The 19,678-nt window shown below is 50.7% G+C and overlaps 3 protein-coding genes across 4 annotated transcripts in view; all 3 read right to left on the bottom strand.

Moving 5' to 3' along the window:
* Cacna1s (calcium voltage-gated channel subunit alpha1 S) overlaps window positions 1-994 on the bottom strand; it is a 66,245-nt gene extending 65,251 nt beyond the window's left edge. The window contains exon 1 of the mRNA XM_021164607.1: window positions 840-994. Within this exon, the coding sequence (XP_021020266.1) occupies window positions 840-994 (155 nt within the window). The remainder of the gene's footprint in view (window positions 1-839) is intronic.
* Window positions 995-1,835: 841 nt separating this feature from the next.
* Ascl5 (achaete-scute family bHLH transcription factor 5) lies at window positions 1,836-13,085 on the bottom strand. Its single transcript, XM_029481294.1, has 2 exons — window positions 12,908-13,085; window positions 1,836-3,599 (listed from the first exon to the last, which is right to left on the bottom strand). The coding sequence occupies exon 2, from the start codon at window positions 3,105-3,107 to the stop codon at window positions 2,541-2,543; it is 567 nt and encodes a 188-aa protein (XP_029337154.1). The 5' UTR covers window positions 3,108-3,599; window positions 12,908-13,085; the 3' UTR covers window positions 1,836-2,540.
* Window positions 13,086-18,257: 5,172 nt separating this feature from the next.
* Window positions 18,258-19,678, bottom strand: part of Tmem9 (transmembrane protein 9) — a 16,868-nt gene continuing 15,447 nt past the window's right edge. For both annotated transcript variants that reach the window (XM_021159659.2, XM_029481302.1), the window contains exon 6: window positions 18,258-19,219. In XM_021159659.2, the coding sequence (XP_021015318.1) occupies window positions 19,067-19,219 (153 nt within the window). In that variant the 3' untranslated portion in view covers window positions 18,258-19,066. The remainder of the gene's footprint in view (window positions 19,220-19,678) is intronic.

Here is a 19,678-nt window from a genome sequence, read left to right as displayed (position 1 = left end):
CCTGGCACAGTGTAGCAATGCGGTTCAGACCCGATTCCAGACCTGCTGTCTCTCCATGGCTCCCGTATCCTTCTGGCTACTCCTCATTCTCCTTTTTCCCAAGGAACAGCTGATGGAATCCCATTCCTCCAGAGCACGTCAAAAATATTTCAAATATTCCTGACTCTCTCAGAACCCACTCGACACGGGCCTCCTCTCTGCAGCCCCTCCTTATTCCCCCCAAATAGCCCAGATATTATCATTGTTATTTCCAGAACAAACCTAGAGAGAGATTGAGGTCCCTGTCCCCCAGGGTACTACTTCTGGGCTAAAACATCCAAGTTTACTCGCCAGTATCCAGGAGCCAATAAGAGCAGGCCTCCCCTCAAATCCATTTCTCCAGTTCCATTTGTAACTGGGACTTGAGCCAGTGGAAGTTGTCCCTGGACTGTCAATCGTTCTCCACTCTCCCTCTGTGGAGGATTTCCTCAGGAGCTGCTCCATCCTTCATCTCATTCAAAATCTCGGGTGGTACCCCCATGATGACAGAGACCTGAACACACTTAGAAAGACTCCTAAGAACACAGGCCCTCCACAAGATGCTCAATAGCTCAGTGGCTCTCCCCTATGACCCGAGAGTTGTCCTCAAGCTCCGAGAAGCCCCTTTCCATTGTGGCGGAGACCTCCCTTCCTGCTTTCGCAAAGGTTCCTTTTGCTGGTTTAGGGGTAGGTTCACCTCTTTTCCAAGAGCCTGGGTCACCCTGATGCTAAAAGTCTGAGCTTTGTGACCACCCTGTACCTTCCACCTCTGCCTCCCACCCCCTCCCTGCTCCATCTCGCTTGGCTGCTAGAAAGGATACTTCCATTCCACGATGCTGATGCAGGCCTTCCTCAGGGGGTTCTGGAGAGTCAGGCAGAACAAGGCCCGCGGGGGCCTCGGCAGAATCTCAGGAACAGGTTTCTTCGGTTGCTTCTTCCTCAGGCCCTCGTCCTGGGGTGAGGGCGGCGGCTCCATGGCTTTCCCCGACACCCCTCTCTTCCCCCAGCCCACTGCCCTCTCCTCCCTGTGTCCCCAGTGCCCCCACCTTGGGGACTGAACCTGACTGAGCCTATCCTGCTGAGGCAGGCAGACGGGTCGGGCGTGGGGGCGGGAGGATTACTCTCTCTGCTCCCAGCGAGTAAAATTAGCCCCTGCTGCCCAGCCCAGGCTCCTGCGGCCAGGCAGCTGTCATTCCTTCCAGTCCAGCCGGTGACATCCCCATGTGCCCCCGAGGAGGCAAGGGCTGGGTGTAAAGGGGTGACTTATTATATCCAGGCTTGAGATGGGGTAGGGGCAGTGGGAGACAGGAAGGCTTCACAGCTGGGGCAATGAGGGTCAGGGAGAGGAACCCATGGAGTAGAGCCACAAACTTCAAACAGGTTCCTTGGATGGAGATTAAGTTTCTCCCCACCCCAGCTCCTTGGCTCTGTCCAGAGAATGTGTTGGGTGGTGGCCTAGCTCAGCATATCTCCACTCACGTCAGTCTCAGTGTCTGTCGGGATCTGACCAGGACCCTCTCACAGTTGCCGCCCCCAATGCCTTCTCCTGGCAGCTATGGAGCCACTCTCCTACTAGAGGGAAAGGCTCCAGGCAACCTTGAATGTGCACTGCTCTCACAGGGCCCCTGGTCCTCCAATCCCTCACTAGACAATGTCTGTGTGCTTTCTCCCTAGAACCCTGGCCTCTTCCATATTCAGTCTCAGCATATACACTAATCTCTCTGGAAATGTTAGGTGACTGCACCAGCTAGCAAACATTGCAAGGTGGAGGGTGGGCATAGACAATAATTCAGGAATCACAAAATTCAACAACCCCTTTTTATTTAGCCCTTGATGTAAACACAATGTCAATGGACCCTAGAAGCTTACAAGTCTTGGGGTGGGGGAGGCGTTAAGTCCAGAAGAGACTGAAGGGTGGGAGAGGGGAGGTGATCACTCCCTGTCAAGGAAGCCAATGGGCATCAGCGACCTCTCTCTCTCTCTCTCTCTCTCTCTCTCTCTCTCTCTCTCTCTCTCTCTCTCACACACACACACACACACACACACACACACACACACNCACACACACACACACACACACACACACACACACACACACACTTCTCCTAAGTCTGTCAGCTCCAGGGTGCTAAATGCAAGCAGCTGCCTGTCTTCACTTCCCTTGTCCCTCCCTCAGAATTTCTGCTCTTTAGAGGCCATCAAGCTCCTCGCTAGTATTTGAGGCCATCTTGTGGAAGGTTCAGGCATAACAGAAAGTGTGGCTGACTTCCAGGGGACTTGGTGTGGTGGACAGCAGAGCTTCGCTGAGGCTGGCCCAGGAGCTGTCCAGGGCTCTGCTCCTCACCGCAGACATCAGCTTCTGGGATCCCTATCTCGACATCCCTACCCCAGACCCTCACATCTGGCTCAAGTGGGTGGAGGTGGGATCACAGACCTCGAACACCACTGTTCTGTCCGGCACAGATGACCCAGAAGCCCCCAAAGCTGTTCCCTAGAGGGGCAAGTCCAGGCCTCTGGCCAGATCAAAGGCTGGGTTCCTCCGACTCCAAAAAAGGCGACGAGGAAAAGGAGGATCCACTGGACTCGGCCACCAGGGAAGAAGGCTGCGGCACGTTGCTGTGGCCCGCGTGGGCGGGCGGCGGGGAGGTGGCCGGAGGTGGCACGCCGTCGGGGGCGGCGCTCAGCAGCTCCTGCAGGTACTTGATGTAGCGGATGGCGGCGCGCAGTGTCTCCACCTTGCTGAGCCGCTTTTCAGTCAGGGCGCCGGGGAGGTGGCCGCGGAGGCGCGCGTAGCCCTCGTTCACGCACTTGACGCGCTGCCGTTCGCGCTCGTTGCGCTTCTGGATGAAGGCGGGCTCGAACGGGTAGTCATAAACCCCGAAGGCTCCAGGAAAGGGCACGTAGGGGAACACCCCAGTGTAGGTGTCGTAGTAAGGCGGCTCTGAGTGGCCGGGGTACAAGAGAAAGGGTACGTTGTTCAGGGGCTCGGTGACTGCCAGCGGCGTCTGTCCAGCAGGGGCCACGACACCCAGCTGCATGCCCCCCGGGGGCCCACGGTCCACCAGAGCTCGGCAGAAGTTACTGTTCATTGTGCCTCGTGGAGCTGGACCCAGAGTGAGGCCCTCTGAAAGGCCTCTGCGCGGGCTCTGTATGGTCCTGACAAAGGGGACAAGTCACATCGCTAGCACTCTGGGGTGCTGCGAGTTGCTAAGGCTTCATTTTGCCTTTTTGGGTTGGCTTGGACTTCCTAATGTGAGTCATAGCTCTGGACAAGTGCAGAGGCTAGCAGAGGCTCAGCAGGTAGTTGCTGTGGTCGCGCCTGCGCCTGTGGTGACATGTGTTGAGCAATCTGAGCACTTTCTCCCTCTTCCCTGGTCCTCCTGGACTGAGAGTCTTGCCTCTTCCTGCAGTCCAACGCCGCCAGCACTGCCCCTGGCTCTAGCTGCGAGCCTCCATGACCAGATTCCCCCAGCGCCCAATTCTTGTTCCTCACTGGATCTTGTTGCAGGATCCCGGATCTGCGGGGACGTGGGCAGAGGCGGAGAGCGTGTCAGCTCAGCAGAAGAGGTCCCAGAACTTTGCTAAAAGTAGAGAAAAGTGAACATATCACTAAGGAAAGGCCTTTGTGGTACTCCTATCTCCAGAAACAATCAAGAGGAAAGAGGGCGGGGATTTGGAGAACTGTTGATCTGAGCTCAAATCTAGTGTTCGCTCCTCAATAGTCAAGTGACATACATCTTAGAGTCAGAATTCCATATTTGGAGAGACAGAAAACATCCTTTATAGTTCCTAAGATGAGAACCAAAAGAGTACAAACACATCCCAAAGCACCCGGTACCTGGCCTGGCTGATAACGGCAGCCATTAATATCATTTCCTCTGAGAATTCAGATCATCACCTCAAGGCTACCTTCCAGGGCCTGACATCTAAAACTTGAGACAGCCTACTGGGACAGGGGGGTTAGAGAGATGGCTTTGTGATTAAAAGCAGGTACTGCTTTTTACAGAGGACTGGGTTTCCAGCAGCCAGGCGCTCACAACTGCCTGTAACACTCACTATAGAGGATCAGAGTCCCTTTGCTTCCAAGAGCACTGTGTCCACCTGCACATATCCATACAGAGACACGTTTAACAGTAATACCATTGTTTAACGGAGCTAATTGAACTAGCAGGAGGAGTTGGATCAACTATCTCAAGTTAACACAAGCCCCTCTCTGGTGAATGAAAGATAACCCTGATTACAAAGCCCTGGGGGTTAGCTATTTCAAAGCTCCCTGCCCCACAGACCTTCCCCTTCCCTGTCCCAGGTCACATGGGTCCAGGAGGACATATGGGTCTCACACCCTCTTGGCTTTCTCCTCTATGGCACCTTACAAGGTGTCTTCTTTTTTTTCTTTTCTTTTCTTTTCTTTTTCTATTTTTTTTCTTTCCCCTTTGGCTTTTGGAGACAGGACTTCTCTGTGCAACCTTCACTGTCCTGAAACTCCCTCTGTACCTGCCCAAGCTGAGCCCTGTCCCTAGTATATAATAGATGCTTCATAAATCCTGGCTGAATAACCAAGAAAGAGGATTAGGCCAAAAACTGGGTTTGCCAGGGTGGGGCATAATTACACGTAGCCATTCCCTGGTTTTAGAAAACTGTTATTTAGAGAATAATTGGTCTGTGTTGAGTTTAAGTGCTGCCAGAGCTCATCAGCTGTGCATATCAGATTTGAGCACTATGCTCTGCCTCTCTGGCCCTGCTCCCTGTCCCCATGTGTGTTCACAGTGTTCGTAAGTGTCCTTGGAGTGCTCGTAGCTCTGTTCTTCGTTCTACTCTTTGAGGACGATGCTCAGAGTTTACTGATGAGTGAGCAATCAACCTGCATTGAGAGAGGGGGGCATTCCGAGGCCTTGGCTGTGGCTCAGCCTTGTCTATCTGGCAGGAAAGAGCCAGTCCTCTCCCTGCCTGAGAAGCCGGTGGCAACCTCAGATTTTTGAGTGTCCTCTATACCCTCTCGCAACAAACCAACAAGGATCCAAAGCCTCAGAGTCTCACACTTTCTAGAAGGTGGAAGCTGATGTATGAATCATCAGGACTAAAATTCATATCTCCCTGCTCTTTGTAGCTGACCTCCAGAGCCTCCCATCGATGGTAGTTTTGTCATAGAATAAGAGTCAACTTTGGCAAGATTCTAGATCTCCTGGTGGGGCTCCCAGGCCCCAGCCTGGGCTGTCCAGGTTGAGTATCTGAGAATTTACTCAGGACGTGAATCCCAGTGGGCAGGGCTAAAGCTTTTTCTTTTAAAGCTAAAGTCCCTCACACCATGCTGGGCACATAAAGATTGTTCAAGATACTTGCCAGGATTATTCTGTGTCTTTAACTTTTTGAAATAGAGACTTGATTGTTTATATTTGATCTGACAGAGGGCAGAAGTTTATTTGTATTAATGACAATTTTAGGAACACAATTCCTCATGGTTGATTCAACATTCAGAACTTATTTTTAAAATAAATAGTGCATACATTAGCATTTTTGTTTTTGTTTTTGTTTTTGGTATGTAACTATTCAGAAAGGTGACTCAAACAGAAGCCCACTCCAGTCCGCAGACTTGCCGTGAAATAATGATAATTTTAGCTGTTATCCGTCATGATGTGTTCTAAGTGATATTCTCTAAACCTTCTCAAGCTCTCACACCACTCTTGAGAGGTAGTTCATATTATCTAGTTTTGCAGGCGAGAAAACACAGACACATAAAGGTTAAGTCACTTGTCCTAGACCCCGTGGTGAGGGATCGTGACCTAATAAATGCTAATCAATCATGCCCAGCTTCCTCCTCTTCTGTGGCAGTTGGTGACTGTGACACCTGATCAGGGGATCAGAAAGGTTTGAATGTCCTAGCAGTGGAGCTTAATAAATCTGAGCTCCTGCTAGAGGGAGGCCCCACTGCAGATTAAAGTTATCGAGCATTTAGGTCACTCTGGTCACCCTGGGAAAGGTGGGGCATGGAGTTCCTTTTGGAGCTAAACATTATGAGCTCGCCCCTGAGACCATGATGAGAAAATCCTTTGTCCGAGTTTAGAAGCACATACCCACACCATCACCACCACCACCAACCAATCAAACAAACAAATAAAAAAACAGAAGCAGTGGCCCCCTTCCCAACTTGTAAGATCTATGAGGATCAGAGAACCTGCCCTTGGGCTCCCTGGTAGAAATGGCTGTCCACAGCGCCATAGTGTGGTGATGAGAAAAATTGCAAGTATTTTTGTAGCCCCTGACCCTGTGCTGTCTTGGAGACTGAAGGTCCCAGGACCAGCGAGGAAGAAGCTGTGTGGATTTCTGTCAACTCCACTATGTTTACCTTGAGTTTGTTAAATATACACATCACATAAACTTTCATTGCACATATATGTGCAATTATCTGTGTTTTGTTGTCTGAATAAAAATAAGAAGTGCATGGAGTGCATATTGGGCGCCTTACTAGATGAAGAGGTGGTTCTGAAATAGCGCAGCCTTCCCTGTATATGTCGTCCCTAAATGCTTTTTTTTCTCTCTCTCTTCACTGGGGCTGGAGTTGGGGCCTGAGGTCAGAAGAAGGCTGAATAACTTTCCCACGGGCAAGCATGGCTCTGGAAGAGGAATGAAGTCCTTCACATTTTTGCTGAGTTTCCTATGGCTCTAAAATACTCAGTGCACCGTGGAGCTTTCTGGCAGCAATAAGACCACTTCCTGAGCCTCCCGTCATTCAACTGCCCTAAACCAGAAGAGGCACTCTGTAGATGGAGATGCTGGCTTTCATCATCATCCCTCCCAGCCCTGGGCAAGTAGTCATGAAAGCCTTTCCCCAAAGTGCTCCAAGTCAAACAGTTTGATAAACACAGCCTGCATCCTTCCGCTTGGGGATCCATGGGGTCTTGAGAAGCTCTGCAGTAAGGAAACCTATTTGTGTTGAACCACACAACACAAATGCAAAATGAACTACACAATACTTTAAAGAAATGCTTAATCCTTAAATATATTTTTAGGAAACTCTGCCTAAAATATCCAGAATATGAACTCTAAAATGAAAAGGCTAGGCAATGGTGGCTCACTTAATCTCAGCACTCAGGAGGCAGAGACAGGCAGATCCTCTGATTTTGAGTCCAGCCTGGTCTACATAGTGTGTCCCAGGACAGCTGAAGCTGCACAGAAAAATTCTGTCTCAAACAAAGAAGAAAAAAAGAAGAGAAGCAAGAGGAGGAAGAAGAGGAGGGGAGGAAGAGAAAGGGGAAGGGGAAGGGGAAGGGGAAGGGAAGAGAAGAAGAAGAAGAAGAAGAAGAAGAAGAAGAAGAAGAAGAAGAAGAAGAAGAAGAAGAAGAAGAAGAAGAAGAAGAAGAAGAAGAAGAAATGTCACAACTCTGCTTGGGGGCTTTGTCTAATAGCCTATAAATATCTTCGAAGAATAACCTGGCCACTCTCACAAATATATATTAAATGCCTTTTAAATATGCATCAATATGAGTAGCCATTTTGGAATATTTTTTGCTACATGGGATGTGATAACTGCATCTATGGGACCAAGACCCAGGAGACCAGCAGTCACATCCCATGACTGTGAGCTCACCTGTGCCTTAGATAGGCTGGAAAATGATGTCAGATCCGCTGGGCTGACATAACTAGGCAATCTGGATCAGTCCCGCTTGCCCTTGGTCTGCTCAGACTGAAGTGAGTTCCCTGTGAGGCCCTCATGTTCTCTCCTCACTGACCCCCTGTCTAGGGGTTGGGGATTCCTGACTGCTCCCCAGCTCCATTTCTGAAGCCAGTTTTACTGAGAAGGACTGGTCTCAGATGCGCCCTCTGGTGCTTGCTGCTGTGCCTAGCACTCTATTTCCTTAGCTCATGCAATTCTTGAACCTGAGAGGCTGAGAGTGCCACACCCATGGTCCCAAAGCTTGGCTACAATTTACCAGGGGTCTAGTTGGTTGATGTTTGAGGGTCTTCTTGGTTGGACAGGGGCTTCTGGTTTTTTTTTAAAGAAATATTTATTTATTTTATGTATATGAGTACACTATAGTTGTCTTCAGGCACACCAGAAGAATTGTGTGTTGGATCCCATTACAGATGATTGTGAGCTACCATGTGATTGCTGGGAATTGAACTCAAGATCTCTGGAAGATCAGTCAGTGCTCTTAACCTCTGAGCCATCTCTCCAGCCCCCATTCCCTGGGTTCTAATAAGAGTTGTAATTATTAAGAAGTCTGTTGGCAGCTGGAGTTGGGTGAGGGCCTAGCTCCTCCTTAAACCTCAGCGTTTGGACTCTTGGGAGGTCACAGGAAGATGATCTGGGAGAACTACCTTCCCAGCCCCAGGACTGAGGAGGAGAGCTTTAGAGAGCCTGTTACCCAGGAGGCTCATGGGAAAGGCAGCCTGAGGTGGCAGCCTTGGCCAAGCAGCCTTAGCCCTGGTTTCTCTGAGCCTCTGTGTTTCATCTGGAAAGAAAGCAATCCCATTTACCTCCGTGGCTACTTCAGATAAGGGTAGTGTGGGTGGCCACGTGCTGAGCTTTGGTCAGTAAGGCAGATGGCCCAGGGTAGAACTACCAAGACCTCCAGGACCTCTGGTGGTTTCTATGAACAAGCTCAAGGTGGCAGTGCCCACTATCTACATGGGAGCTGGCAAGCACCCCGACGCCACACCTAACAGCTCTCAGAAACACATCTGCCTGGATAGCCACTGAAGGAAAATTCTGTGCGTTAGGTCCCAATTCCCCCTCAAGTGTGATCTATCTGTCAACCCACCCCCTCTCCTGAGCGCCTCTGAGGAGCTCTGTGTGGGCTACGTGCCAGTGAGGAGGACCTAAATTGCTGTCCTTAGCCTCAGAGGAGGGCAGGACCATGTGGTAGTAGCCATGCCTAGTATACACACCTAGCACTCACCCATATACCAGGCACTGTTCTAAGTGTGCCAGAGAGCTACTCCAAGCCTTCAGGGTCAGAACGGATCATACCCTAGTCACAGATGAAGAAACCGAGGCACGGAGTAGCTAAGTAACACAAGGTCACATGGTTGTTATAGGCAGGTTGATTCATATTGGGGCGGCTGGGTTCCTGCTCCCTCTACATGACAGAGAAAACCAATCCTCATCCAAGAGCAGCGGAGGAGAGAATAAATTGTCCTACATGGTGGAAAGGGAAGCACCGTGTGCTTACATCCCAGCCTGCTTCTAGCTTCTGAGAACTGTGGGTAGTGTTGTGTGTCTGATGCACCCAAGAACTGATGATGATCCAGTGGGGAAGTTAGCTAAGCCATTTTGCAGACTGAGGTTCCAGACTGGTATCAAAGGAAGACCATCACTGGCTTTTGTGACCTCACCTCTCACAGCAGCCACCCACCGGGCATCATCCTCTCTTCAGTTTGGGATCATTTCTCCAGTGTCCTTTCAAGCCTGAACTGAGCTTTGGGAAACATTTGTTCTCAGTTTACCATCAGGGGACCTGATAGACTCAGCCACAGAAACAATGGCCTGCTGCCTCAGGAGCCAGCAACAATGTAAAATTTGGAACATGCCCAGGCCAGACAATAATAGCTAACCCTGGAAGCCAGGGTCTTCCATGCCAGTCTCTGTTCTAAACAATACATACATACATACATACATACATACATATATACATACATACATATGTGTGTGTATGTGTGTGTTGTGTATGTATATCATTAATTTTCACTACATGATATATACTGTCTTACCAATTAGGAAAGCAGACATAGGAAATGGCTCTATCAAGGTCACTCTGATAATTAAATCTTAACTGGGAAACAAGGGTTGTATATGCCCTGGAACAAGCCAGTCATTAGCCAATTGAGGGAAGAATCTATATCAGCCCAGAAGAGTGAGCGAGTCTAAGATTGAAAAGAGTGAAAGTGCATTTCATACACGATGCATGTCATCCAGCTAACCCCGTGCACCGCTTCCCATTGTGTGCCAAGCATGGAAGAAGAGGTTATGACTTTAGAGCCAGAACATCTGGGTTCTTGTCCTAAGCTAAAACAAAACTGCCCTTTCCTTTCCCCTCTGAGGTGCCCAGCAAGTCCAGTAAGGTGGGTATCTGATCACTGGAGAATGTGGCTGGGGCAGGACTGGTAAAGTATGACCAGGAGTTTGAGTGCTGGCTTGATGGGACATCTACTGCTGCCCCAGAGCTGTGTTGCTCTGACCCCTGTCCTGAGCACCACCCCACAGTGTTCAGAAAGACCTAGGGCTCCATCGCACTAATCTCAAAGAAAGGCTACACAGATGAGAAACCTTCCTGCGGACAGTGAAGGATGGTCAGGGCAAAGCAGGCAGTTCTGCTGAAGAAATTCATTGCGATCCCAGAAATTCTAGGAGTGTTCCCTGGTGTAGTACAGCCAGTCTGCAAGCTGGAGCCTTGGACTGAGATCTGGGGGCTGCTGAGAACAGACACTGACTGGGGGGAGCTGCCCATCATCACCATGGCTTCCTTGGGCTTCCTGGTCTTGATCCTAGGGTTCAGCTCACATAGAGAGCAGTACTGTAGGGGTCCATCTCATTGCCAACACAGGGGACAGAGGAAAAAGGAACCCCATGTCTATTTTCACAAAGTGTTCCCTTGCAGGATTTCCCCGGGGAAAATGCTTTGGGGACCACGGAGAAAAGCTTTGAGTCTCCCAGAGAAGACAGTCAGACTCAGACCTCATAGATGGAAAGTGACTGGGTGCTCCGGGGATGAATTAGCTGGAGCACCTGAAAGGAGGGATCAGACAAACATGATGGACACTGGGACACTCCTTGCTGATGTTCACTCTGGTGTTTATGTCATGGTAGAACTATGTTGTCTTCAGCGCCCTCCGTGAGAGGAGAAGGGGGTTAGTTGAACCAGGATCTGAGATCAGGTTAGACTGCTATTCTGGTTTCCCAACTGCCACCACTTAGTCCCCTTCACAATGGCTGAGGTCATCACCTCCTCATTCCCCCAGGATGCCACTGAATTCTCTGGTCTGCCTCCTTCCCTTTCTCATCCCTTCCTACTGCAATTTAGACCTAGGGTTCTGGAACTAGCCAGGCTTTGGCATTTCCCAGCTTTTGGAGCACGACTAAGTCTCTCTTAGGCCTCTTCTTCTGGATGGGGCTAGCACCGGTACCTGCCAGGGTTAAGGTCCAGGAGGACCAGGCCTCTGAAGGCTGCTTGGCTGAGTGCTCAGTGATCAGCAGCTGTTGTTGATGGGGCACTAACTGGTGTCCAGGCTCTGGAGCCCTAGATTCATCTGTCTAAAACACAACTTTGGTCATGGGGCTCCCGGAGAGACAGCTGATGCCTCCTGTGGTCCCGATTCCCTTGCTTGGCACACAGGATTCTCAGTGGGCTGCTACCAACCTTCTCCCTCACCACAGTCCCCATCAGCCCCTAGCTATACCACGATGTTGTTCTGTTCCCTTCCTTCTCTCTATCAGCCTTGGGTCCTCCCCTTCAAGCCTGTGTTCATGGGATGTTCCCTCCCAGGAACATCAGCCACTCCCGTCTCTACCCATCCACCCACCCACCCACCCCTCCTCCTCCTCCTGCTGAGACCTGTTTGAATATCTCTTTGTCCGTGGTTCCTACTCTGCCTTCTCCTGTTTTTACTCATTTTCTTTCCTCAAAGCCTTTGTCTATTGGTCTCTCCTTAGCCATAGTGTGGGACACTGGCAGGGACCTCTTGCACGTCCAATCACCTTGCCGCACATTTTTGTACACTGCTCTCTCTAGAGAATGCAGACTACTGTCCTGGGCACTGCTCCATCCTGCAGGGCCCAGCACTGTTCCTCACAGATTGGAGGTGCCCAAAAGTAGCCTACAGTGGGGTGGAAGGGGATGTGTTCTTCCAGAGCTCATGATACTGGAGTGAACATTAGCATGGCAAGCAGGCACTCTTGAGAGCCACCTCTATAGCCTAATGTCTGAAGTACAGCTGACATGCAGAGGTCCCAGGCTCTGAAAAGATAAAACTCACCATGCAATCTCTGCCCCCGGGTAAAGGCCCAGGTGTCAGGGAGAGGAAATCTACATTGTTAACCGGCACAACACTGGCTCATATCACAGAGAACGGTGGCTGCTTATTGGACACCTACCTTGTGCTAGCAATTTATTTAATCCCCTCACGTTCCCTTCTGAGTAGCTTTTTACCCCACTTTACAGACTTGGGGGGAGGAGGGCTGAGGGCCTGAGAGTTGAGGTTAGCCTCGAGGAGACTGTTAATCTAGCAAGCCTCGGTGTTAGAAACTGCAAAGTATCTCCATAGCTTTCCCCCTAAGTTGAATGCTGAACACTCATTTTACTTTCACAGCAATGCTGGGAGAAAGCAGCGACTGACCCCGTTCACAGGCCCTAGAAGGGATGTGAAGAAGCAAATGGCCCGAGGTTGCACAGCTGCTGAGCCACGATGCTGGGATTTGAGCTCTCACAAGTTGGCTCGAAAAGCCTTGCCCCTAACTGCTGCCCACACTTCGTGGGGACAGCTCAGTTCAGACCCAGGTCAGGGCTCTCTCTTCTATTTAATCCCTTTCACATTTTAACTTCTGTCCAAGAAAGCATCTCCCAGCCAATCTCTATACAGAAAACCCACGGTGATCTCTAGGCACTGCCAGGCATTAAGCCAAACCCAGCGGGCTCTCTAGAGGCAGGGGCATGGACAAACACTGGCTGGTGGCACTGTCCCAGGCAGCACAGCTAATCCCATCTTTCTCCCCCAGAGGTGGGTGCTGCAAACCCCCCCCCACCCCCCGGCAGGTGGCCTGGCTCTATTTCTTCTCCTTTAGGTAGGCGAGCTGTGAGGGGGTGACTAAGCCCTAAGTAAACAGGGGCCCCCCTCCTCCAACTCTATTTCAGGATGAAACACATCCCTCAGTCTCCATCACACAGTTATCAGCTACTTGCCTGGGGTTAGATCTTCGTTACTGTTTGAACTGCTGCTCCTGGCCAGGGGCTCCTGGGACTCCAAGCTGCCTGCGTGCCTCTCTGCATCTCCCTCGGCCTCTGGCTCAGCCGCCCTGCCACTAGGAACCAGGTACACTTCACCTGATTAAGCTTCAGCGTGTGCGACACACCCATAAAGGGAGGGAGGAGAGGAAGGGGCTCCTGAGTAGGGGATAGGCCACTCCTGTCCTGCTGTGATTGGCTGCTCTGAGCCTGGGCTAGAGACTGGGCTGGAGACTGGGGAGAGCCTAAGGAAGTCCTCCAAGTACTGCCCAAATGAGAGGCACAGGGGAGATTGCTTGTGTGGCCCAGAAGTAAGGTCTTAGGAAGAACTCTGCAAGCAATGCAGAGGGAACACACGGGGGATCGGGGAGGGGTGCCCTTTGTTTAATAGAGATGATTCTAGAGTGGCTTTCATGGTACTGGTTAGGCTGGGACTGTTTGAGGATTACCAGATCCTCTTAGGCTAAACGGAGGGGGACAGAGCTGCAGTGGCTCTCTAGCACAGTTCCAAGGCAGCATGGTGGTGGTGGTGATGATGGTGGTGGTGGTAGCGGCAGGGATTGGCTTTGGCTTTGCACAGCTGGAGCTGCCAAGGACTGCAGAATACAGAGAGGGTGATACATTTGTAGAACTACCCAAAGCCAGAGTACCCAGAGCCCATGAGTGTTGCCTGGAACTGTCCTCAAAACTCCTAGAGGAAAATGGCCCAAAGAGAGAAAAGAAGTTTACCTGTGGACATGCATGTAGTCCAGATCTGGCTGAGGAGAGCAGCCTAGCCAGGGAGGAAGTGTAGGCTAGAATCTGGGGATCCAGGTTCCAGCCTCACCCTCACTCCCTGCTGCTTCTGTACAGATGGGAGCCTGGGCACAGGCTGCAAGCCAGGAAAGGACCCTTCCTAGCAGTAACGGGAAGCCCTAATCCCCACCACACAGACAAGCTGAGAATAACAGATGACAGGTACTCACATGGAAAGACTTAGTACATCCCAGACCCATTGCATGTGTGCGTTCATGTGCTCATGTGTGTATGTGCACACAACACTCATTGTCCTCTTACAGTACCCAGTGAAATGGCACTGCTCGTTTTCAGTTGACTCGATGAAGGCAGCTTGACCTGCCCGAAATTGCATGCTAGGAAGACTGCCCTGGGAATTAGAGCCTGGCTCTGTATCTGTGGGTGCAGCTACCTCTCCATAATGCCCAATGCAGCTGGAGAAGGTCCAGGGTCCGGTATAGGTCCATTCAGGCCTGGCCTAAGCTGCTCCTGTATCACAGCGGAAGCCCAACATTGAGAAGATCTCTGCTGATTCCTTTCACCCCGTATTTCCTTAGTGAGGAGACAGAATCCTAGAGAGAGCAAGTCACTGACAGGTGTCAGCTCTGAAGGAACTAGACGTCAGCAGTTTCAAACTTGAGTTGTTAGCACAGGCTGTGTCCACCACGTCTTCTGTTCATTCCTGGCATCTTTTGTGTCATGAGCCTATTACCAACCATGACATATGCTCACTCCCATGCCTTCCCACATTCTCTATATCAAGCTCTACAGGGCCAGTCATTGTTTTTGGAATACTCAATACTCTGTGTAAGCAACTGAGGAGAGTGCATCATTGCAAACACATCTCAAATCCCCTCATTCATGTGAGCCGACCTTGTGGGAAACCATAGGCAAGTTTGGTAGGCTCTGTAGTCCTCTGAAAAAGAGGGGCTCAGTGAGGAGGTTCCCTTGCCTGAGGTCATACAGTGAGTGTCGGCAGAGCTGATGCTAGGACCAGAGCCTTGACCCTGTGTTCCTCTGTGCTTAGTTAGTTACTAGACCAAGTGAGCATTCTCCCAGATTCTGTTAGGGAGAGAATTCCAGCCAGAGGAAACTCTGAACCAAGCCTCAGTGGGGTAGTCTAGCTAGCTGAAGATTGGCCAAGATGGCTGGGAGTCTCTGGTAACTGTGACAGGAGGTCACGTTGAACAGTTGTTGTAGTGATGTGAACAGGAGCCTCCCACATTCACTGTGTGCCCACTAAGGGTCTTTGTATCAACATCCCTGTCCTTACAGCTAGGACAGAGGTGGTTGCTGCTCCCACTGCAGTTAAGAAAGTGAGGCAGGTAGAGGGTGTTTGGTTTTTTGTTTGTTTGTTTAAGGTATTTGTTCTCGGACAAAAAGCCCTGAAATGGTATGTTCTAAAAATATTAATAGAATGTATTAAATTTGCATTATTTGCTACCCATCATGTGAGATAATAATCGTGGCTATTCATGGGATACAGTGTGATGCTTGCTTATTAGGAATTTTAGGCATATACCCATACATCAGCGCATGTAGAGCTTTAAGATTTTCATTTATGTATGTATGTATGTTTGTATGCATATGTGTAAGCATCTGTGTGCCATGGAACACGTGTGGAGGCCAGAGGACAACTTAGGTCTTTTTTCTCCTTTCACCATGTGGGATCTGGGGACTGAACTCTGGCCGTCGGGCCTGGTGAGCAAGCACTGAGCCATCTTACTGGTCAAACACGTAGAGTTTTAGATTCAGCTCAAAGCTGCTTGGTTCGTGCATGGCAGAGAGAGACTTGTACCCAGATGCTGGGCTGAATTTATGCTCTAACCTCCCCACTTGCTTTATAAGGGAAGGAACAATCTCTTAAGGAGACTTCTTCCTGGTCCATCTGATGGCATCCTTTGACAAAGGCAGATCATAGGTTGGACCCTGGCTGTGTCATTACCACAGACATGGGGACTGGCTCCACAGGGTAAGGCTGAGCTCAACTGGGGCCCACTGTCCACTCTGCCTACGGAATCCCAGAGCTGTGGAGGGAGGGGTTATACCTTGAGAAGCAGACAGTACAGTTTTAGGCTTGCTTAGGCAGCAAGCTCAGGCCTGGGGGTAGTGTGGGGAGGGTCCTTGTTGTATCCCATTGGTTACTCCAGCTTTGCTTGCTCTTCAACCCTTATGAAATAGTGCTAATGAGTTAGGAGCTGATGGGACACGGGAGTTAGCTCTGGCCCAGGCCTTCTGGCAAAAATAAAAGCCCCAGAGGGCACCTCAGGATTGTGGCCTGTGGGACCTAGGACCTGACACCCATAGGTAAGTGTCTTTCTGTAGGGCCTACCCAGTGCCCCCTCTGCCAAGGACTTGCATAGACTCAACCCAGTAGCTCTTGCCAACTGTTCTGGATCACAGGCTGCAGAGGCAGTCAGACAGTGGCTTCAATTTAAAAACTCCTGTACGTTAGGAACACCCTGGATGTTCTGGACCAAGGAAGTAACATGACTGGATTATAAGCACGCTGTCTTGGTTCCTAACAAGAATGGCCAGTGATGAGAAACAATGAGTTTGGAGTAGATCAGAGATAGTAGGCAGGGAGAGGAGAGATAGATGCTGGCAGTATCTGGTGGTAACGTTGGTTTGAGTTGTTTGGATACCAGGTTACTAGCTTGAACAACTCAGTGGATGGTGGCACCACCCATTAAGATTGAGAAGGAGACAATTTGGGGCAAAGGTAAGTTTGATCATAAATGTGCTTGTTTTGAACAGGCACTGATGTACCTAGAGGCCTGCTTCATCCAACAGCCAGAAAGACAAGTCAGGAGCCTGGGCTCAGGCAGATCTCAGGGTCAGAGTCCGTGACACCAGGAAACCTCAAGAGAAGGGACTTCTGAGCTGAGGACTTGTGACTTAAATTGTACCTTGAGCCAAGCAGGCTGAGGACAGAAGCCTGGGAAATAGCAATGCTCAGATGTGAGGGGATGGTGAGAGAGGAGGCCAAGGCGCTGTTACTAAGGCCAGGGGTAGAACTCTGAGAAGGAAAGAGAGAATCAAGGGCATCAAATGAAGAAGACAGGAAGGGAAAGGGCGTTGACTGGAAAATCCTCTACAACCAGCAACTGCAGAGCCAGCCGAGTTTGCTGGGGACTGTTTCATGGGGAAGGGACAGAGGTCAGCCTACAGAAGTCACGGGGTGGGTGACTGGAAAGGGATGGCAGCAGGCAGTTACCTGAGGAGGAGACCCCATGGCCATGGCTGGACCTGGGCCCTATTAAGGTCAATACCTTAGTGAAAGGGTGGGAGAGAGGGTGAGGATAAGGAGACAGTGAGGCCCCCAGGAGCCCCTGTGGGTGGGCATGCGCCACCACTGCCCGGTGTGAACACATTTCTAATCTTAAAATTTTTCCCACACTAGACTTATTTATGCCGAGGCTGATTTCTAGCTAGCATCGAGTGCTTAATTCACAAGAAATCTTTAAAACTACCAGTCTGGGCAGAGCTCTGCAGTCACCAGGACTCACAGACGATGCTCAAGGTATCCTTCTGGTATAGCAGCTGCAAAGGGAGGTCTATCCATCCCAGACTCTGGGTTACAGATGAGGTATTGGTACATAAATGTACCATCTGCTTCTTTTATGAAATGAGGATCAAAACGTCAAGATTCCCAGTGAGTGACGAACCCTGAGAGGGGCTTAGAAGACACCAGGCTATCTAGCAGCAGAGAAATGTAATCAACACGGGTCCCGGCTTTGCCTTCATGATCACGTACCTCCTGCTAACCCCAGCTGGGACTGCGTGCCAGTTAAGGATGACTTCTTAGTATCTCATAGCTTTCGGAGTCCAGAACTGTCTCTCTGTACCTTCTAGAAGCCCCATCTGCATGTCCCAGCCCTTCCCATCCTCCTGATACTTAGCACTGAATGTCAGTAGCCCTTGAAACACTGAAACTGCTCTCTCGTCTCCAACCCCTCACAAAGAACCAAAGGCTTCACAGACATCTTCCACGCATGGTCAAAGGGAAACCTGGAAGAACGGCAACTCTGATCCGACATACAGCTCCTTACAGGCACTTGCTGTGCGACCGAGGCCTCGACACCTCCCACCATCCACATGTAGGCCTGGGCTGAGCCAGGGCTGGACTCTGCTGAGTGGCCACTCTGGAAGCTTCTAGGGTACATTTTTCTTGCCTACCCTCTCAATCCCTCTCCCATCTGGGTTTTGCTTAGACATTTTGCAAGAAACACCATTTAACGGGCCTGTAGGGTATGGATGACATCGGGTGGGCACTGTGCAGTTTCAAAGGTGAAGTAAATGTGACACCTACTGTCCCCTTGCGGTGTGCACACACACAGGCAGTACCCTACTGAGCTTGTGCCTCTTTCCTCAGCAGGTGGCAAGAGTCCACCCTGGCTTTGCAAAGCGCTGCCTATGTCTGAATCCACCTAGGAAGATGTATTGTCCCCCATATGGAACAGCACACCTAACCAGATCACTTGCAGAACACTTTCTCATGGCTCTCCATCTCCCTTGAGATCTGCAACATTTGAGAAATAAAACAATTTAATGGCTTCTTCGATGTACAGACAACAGAAAGACAGACATTTCTCTCCATGCATGATACAATGAAATTCAGGGACAAGAGGCCATCCAAGGACAGGAGCCATGGTACTCTGGTCCCCATTGGCCTTGTGTCAAAGGCTCTAACTTTATGGCTCAGCAGCTGCAGTCACAGGGGAGAGGTGGGAGGCCTGATGGCCTCCTGGGACGGGAGTAAGGTGACAGCTGCTGAATATGCTGGCATGCATGGGCACTGCCATGCACTGGTGGACCAGGAGCCGAGGAGAGGGGAGCAGGCTTCCAGGTGGACTCTGGAGATGACCGTGGGCTCAGTGGCACCACAACAGTTCCTGAGGCTGGGGCCAGGCCAAGCTAAAGTACTGGCACTGGAGGAAGTGGGAATGGGGACCACAGCATCCTAGAGGGAAGGCTGAGCGCTGGGTCATACTTTCCTTGAACCCACCGAGCTCTTGATGACACAGCTCCATCTCCCGTAAGCATCCTTAAGATGTGGAGCTGGGAGGAATGGCGAAGACAGGAGGGATGAATTCCACTCAATCATGTGGCCACCTCAAATGTCTCTGTTCCCTTCTGCCTTCCCTCCCCTCCCCTCTACCCCCCAGAGACCTACAGAGACCCAATCACACTCCCTAGTTATAACAGTCGAGTACATTTCTAGAGAGGGAGAAGGACAAACGCCATGGGCATTTGAAGGGAAGACCCAGGGAAGACTGCAGTGAGCCCCAGAATCTGGTAGCCATGGCCCAGGTCTCTGATGCAATCATGGCAACCATCTAACTGAGCATCTTGTGTCGGTCGAAGACTGTCTTCCGCTGCTCCTGCACCTGCAGCTTCCACCGCTGCTGAGCACCTTCCACCCGCTCCAGGACAGTGTTTGCCCGGGGTCCTCCAATGGATGCAGCGGCTGCTGCCATGGCGCGAGCATCCTGCATTGGAATAAGAAGGGAAACGATCTGAATGAGGATGGAGGGGTCAGGGCTCTGGATCCTTAAAGTCTAGCATGGAACCAAGTGCCCCAGTGAGCACTTCTAAAGTCTGAATTCCCCAAGGGCTGTGGGCTCCATGAGCGCCTTGCCTGGTTATCTGAAGACCTCAATGGTGTGCCTAGCCAGAAAGCTTTGGCATCTTTAAGAGTCAGGAGCATCTTCTGGGGCCCAAGCAATTCCAGCAGAGCTGGCTCAAGTCTAGGTCTCACCCTAGCCACTCCTAAGTCTCAGGAGAAGGACTGAATATTGGCTTCAAGGCCTCATGCACAGCGGCCAAGACTTCAAGAGCTATGTACCCAAATGCACAGGGCAGGTACTCATCTGCACACCTCCTCTCTCTGTCCTATGCTCAGGGGACAAGAAGAAGGGCACACACACACACACACACACACACACACA

This window comes from Mus caroli, chromosome 1 (assembly GCF_900094665.2).
Source record: "Mus caroli chromosome 1, CAROLI_EIJ_v1.1, whole genome shotgun sequence".
NCBI classification, from domain to species: Eukaryota; Metazoa; Chordata; class Mammalia; order Rodentia; family Muridae; genus Mus; species Mus caroli.
The sequence above is the reverse complement of the archived record's forward strand: the minus strand, read 5'-3'. Positions and strand labels throughout refer to the sequence as shown.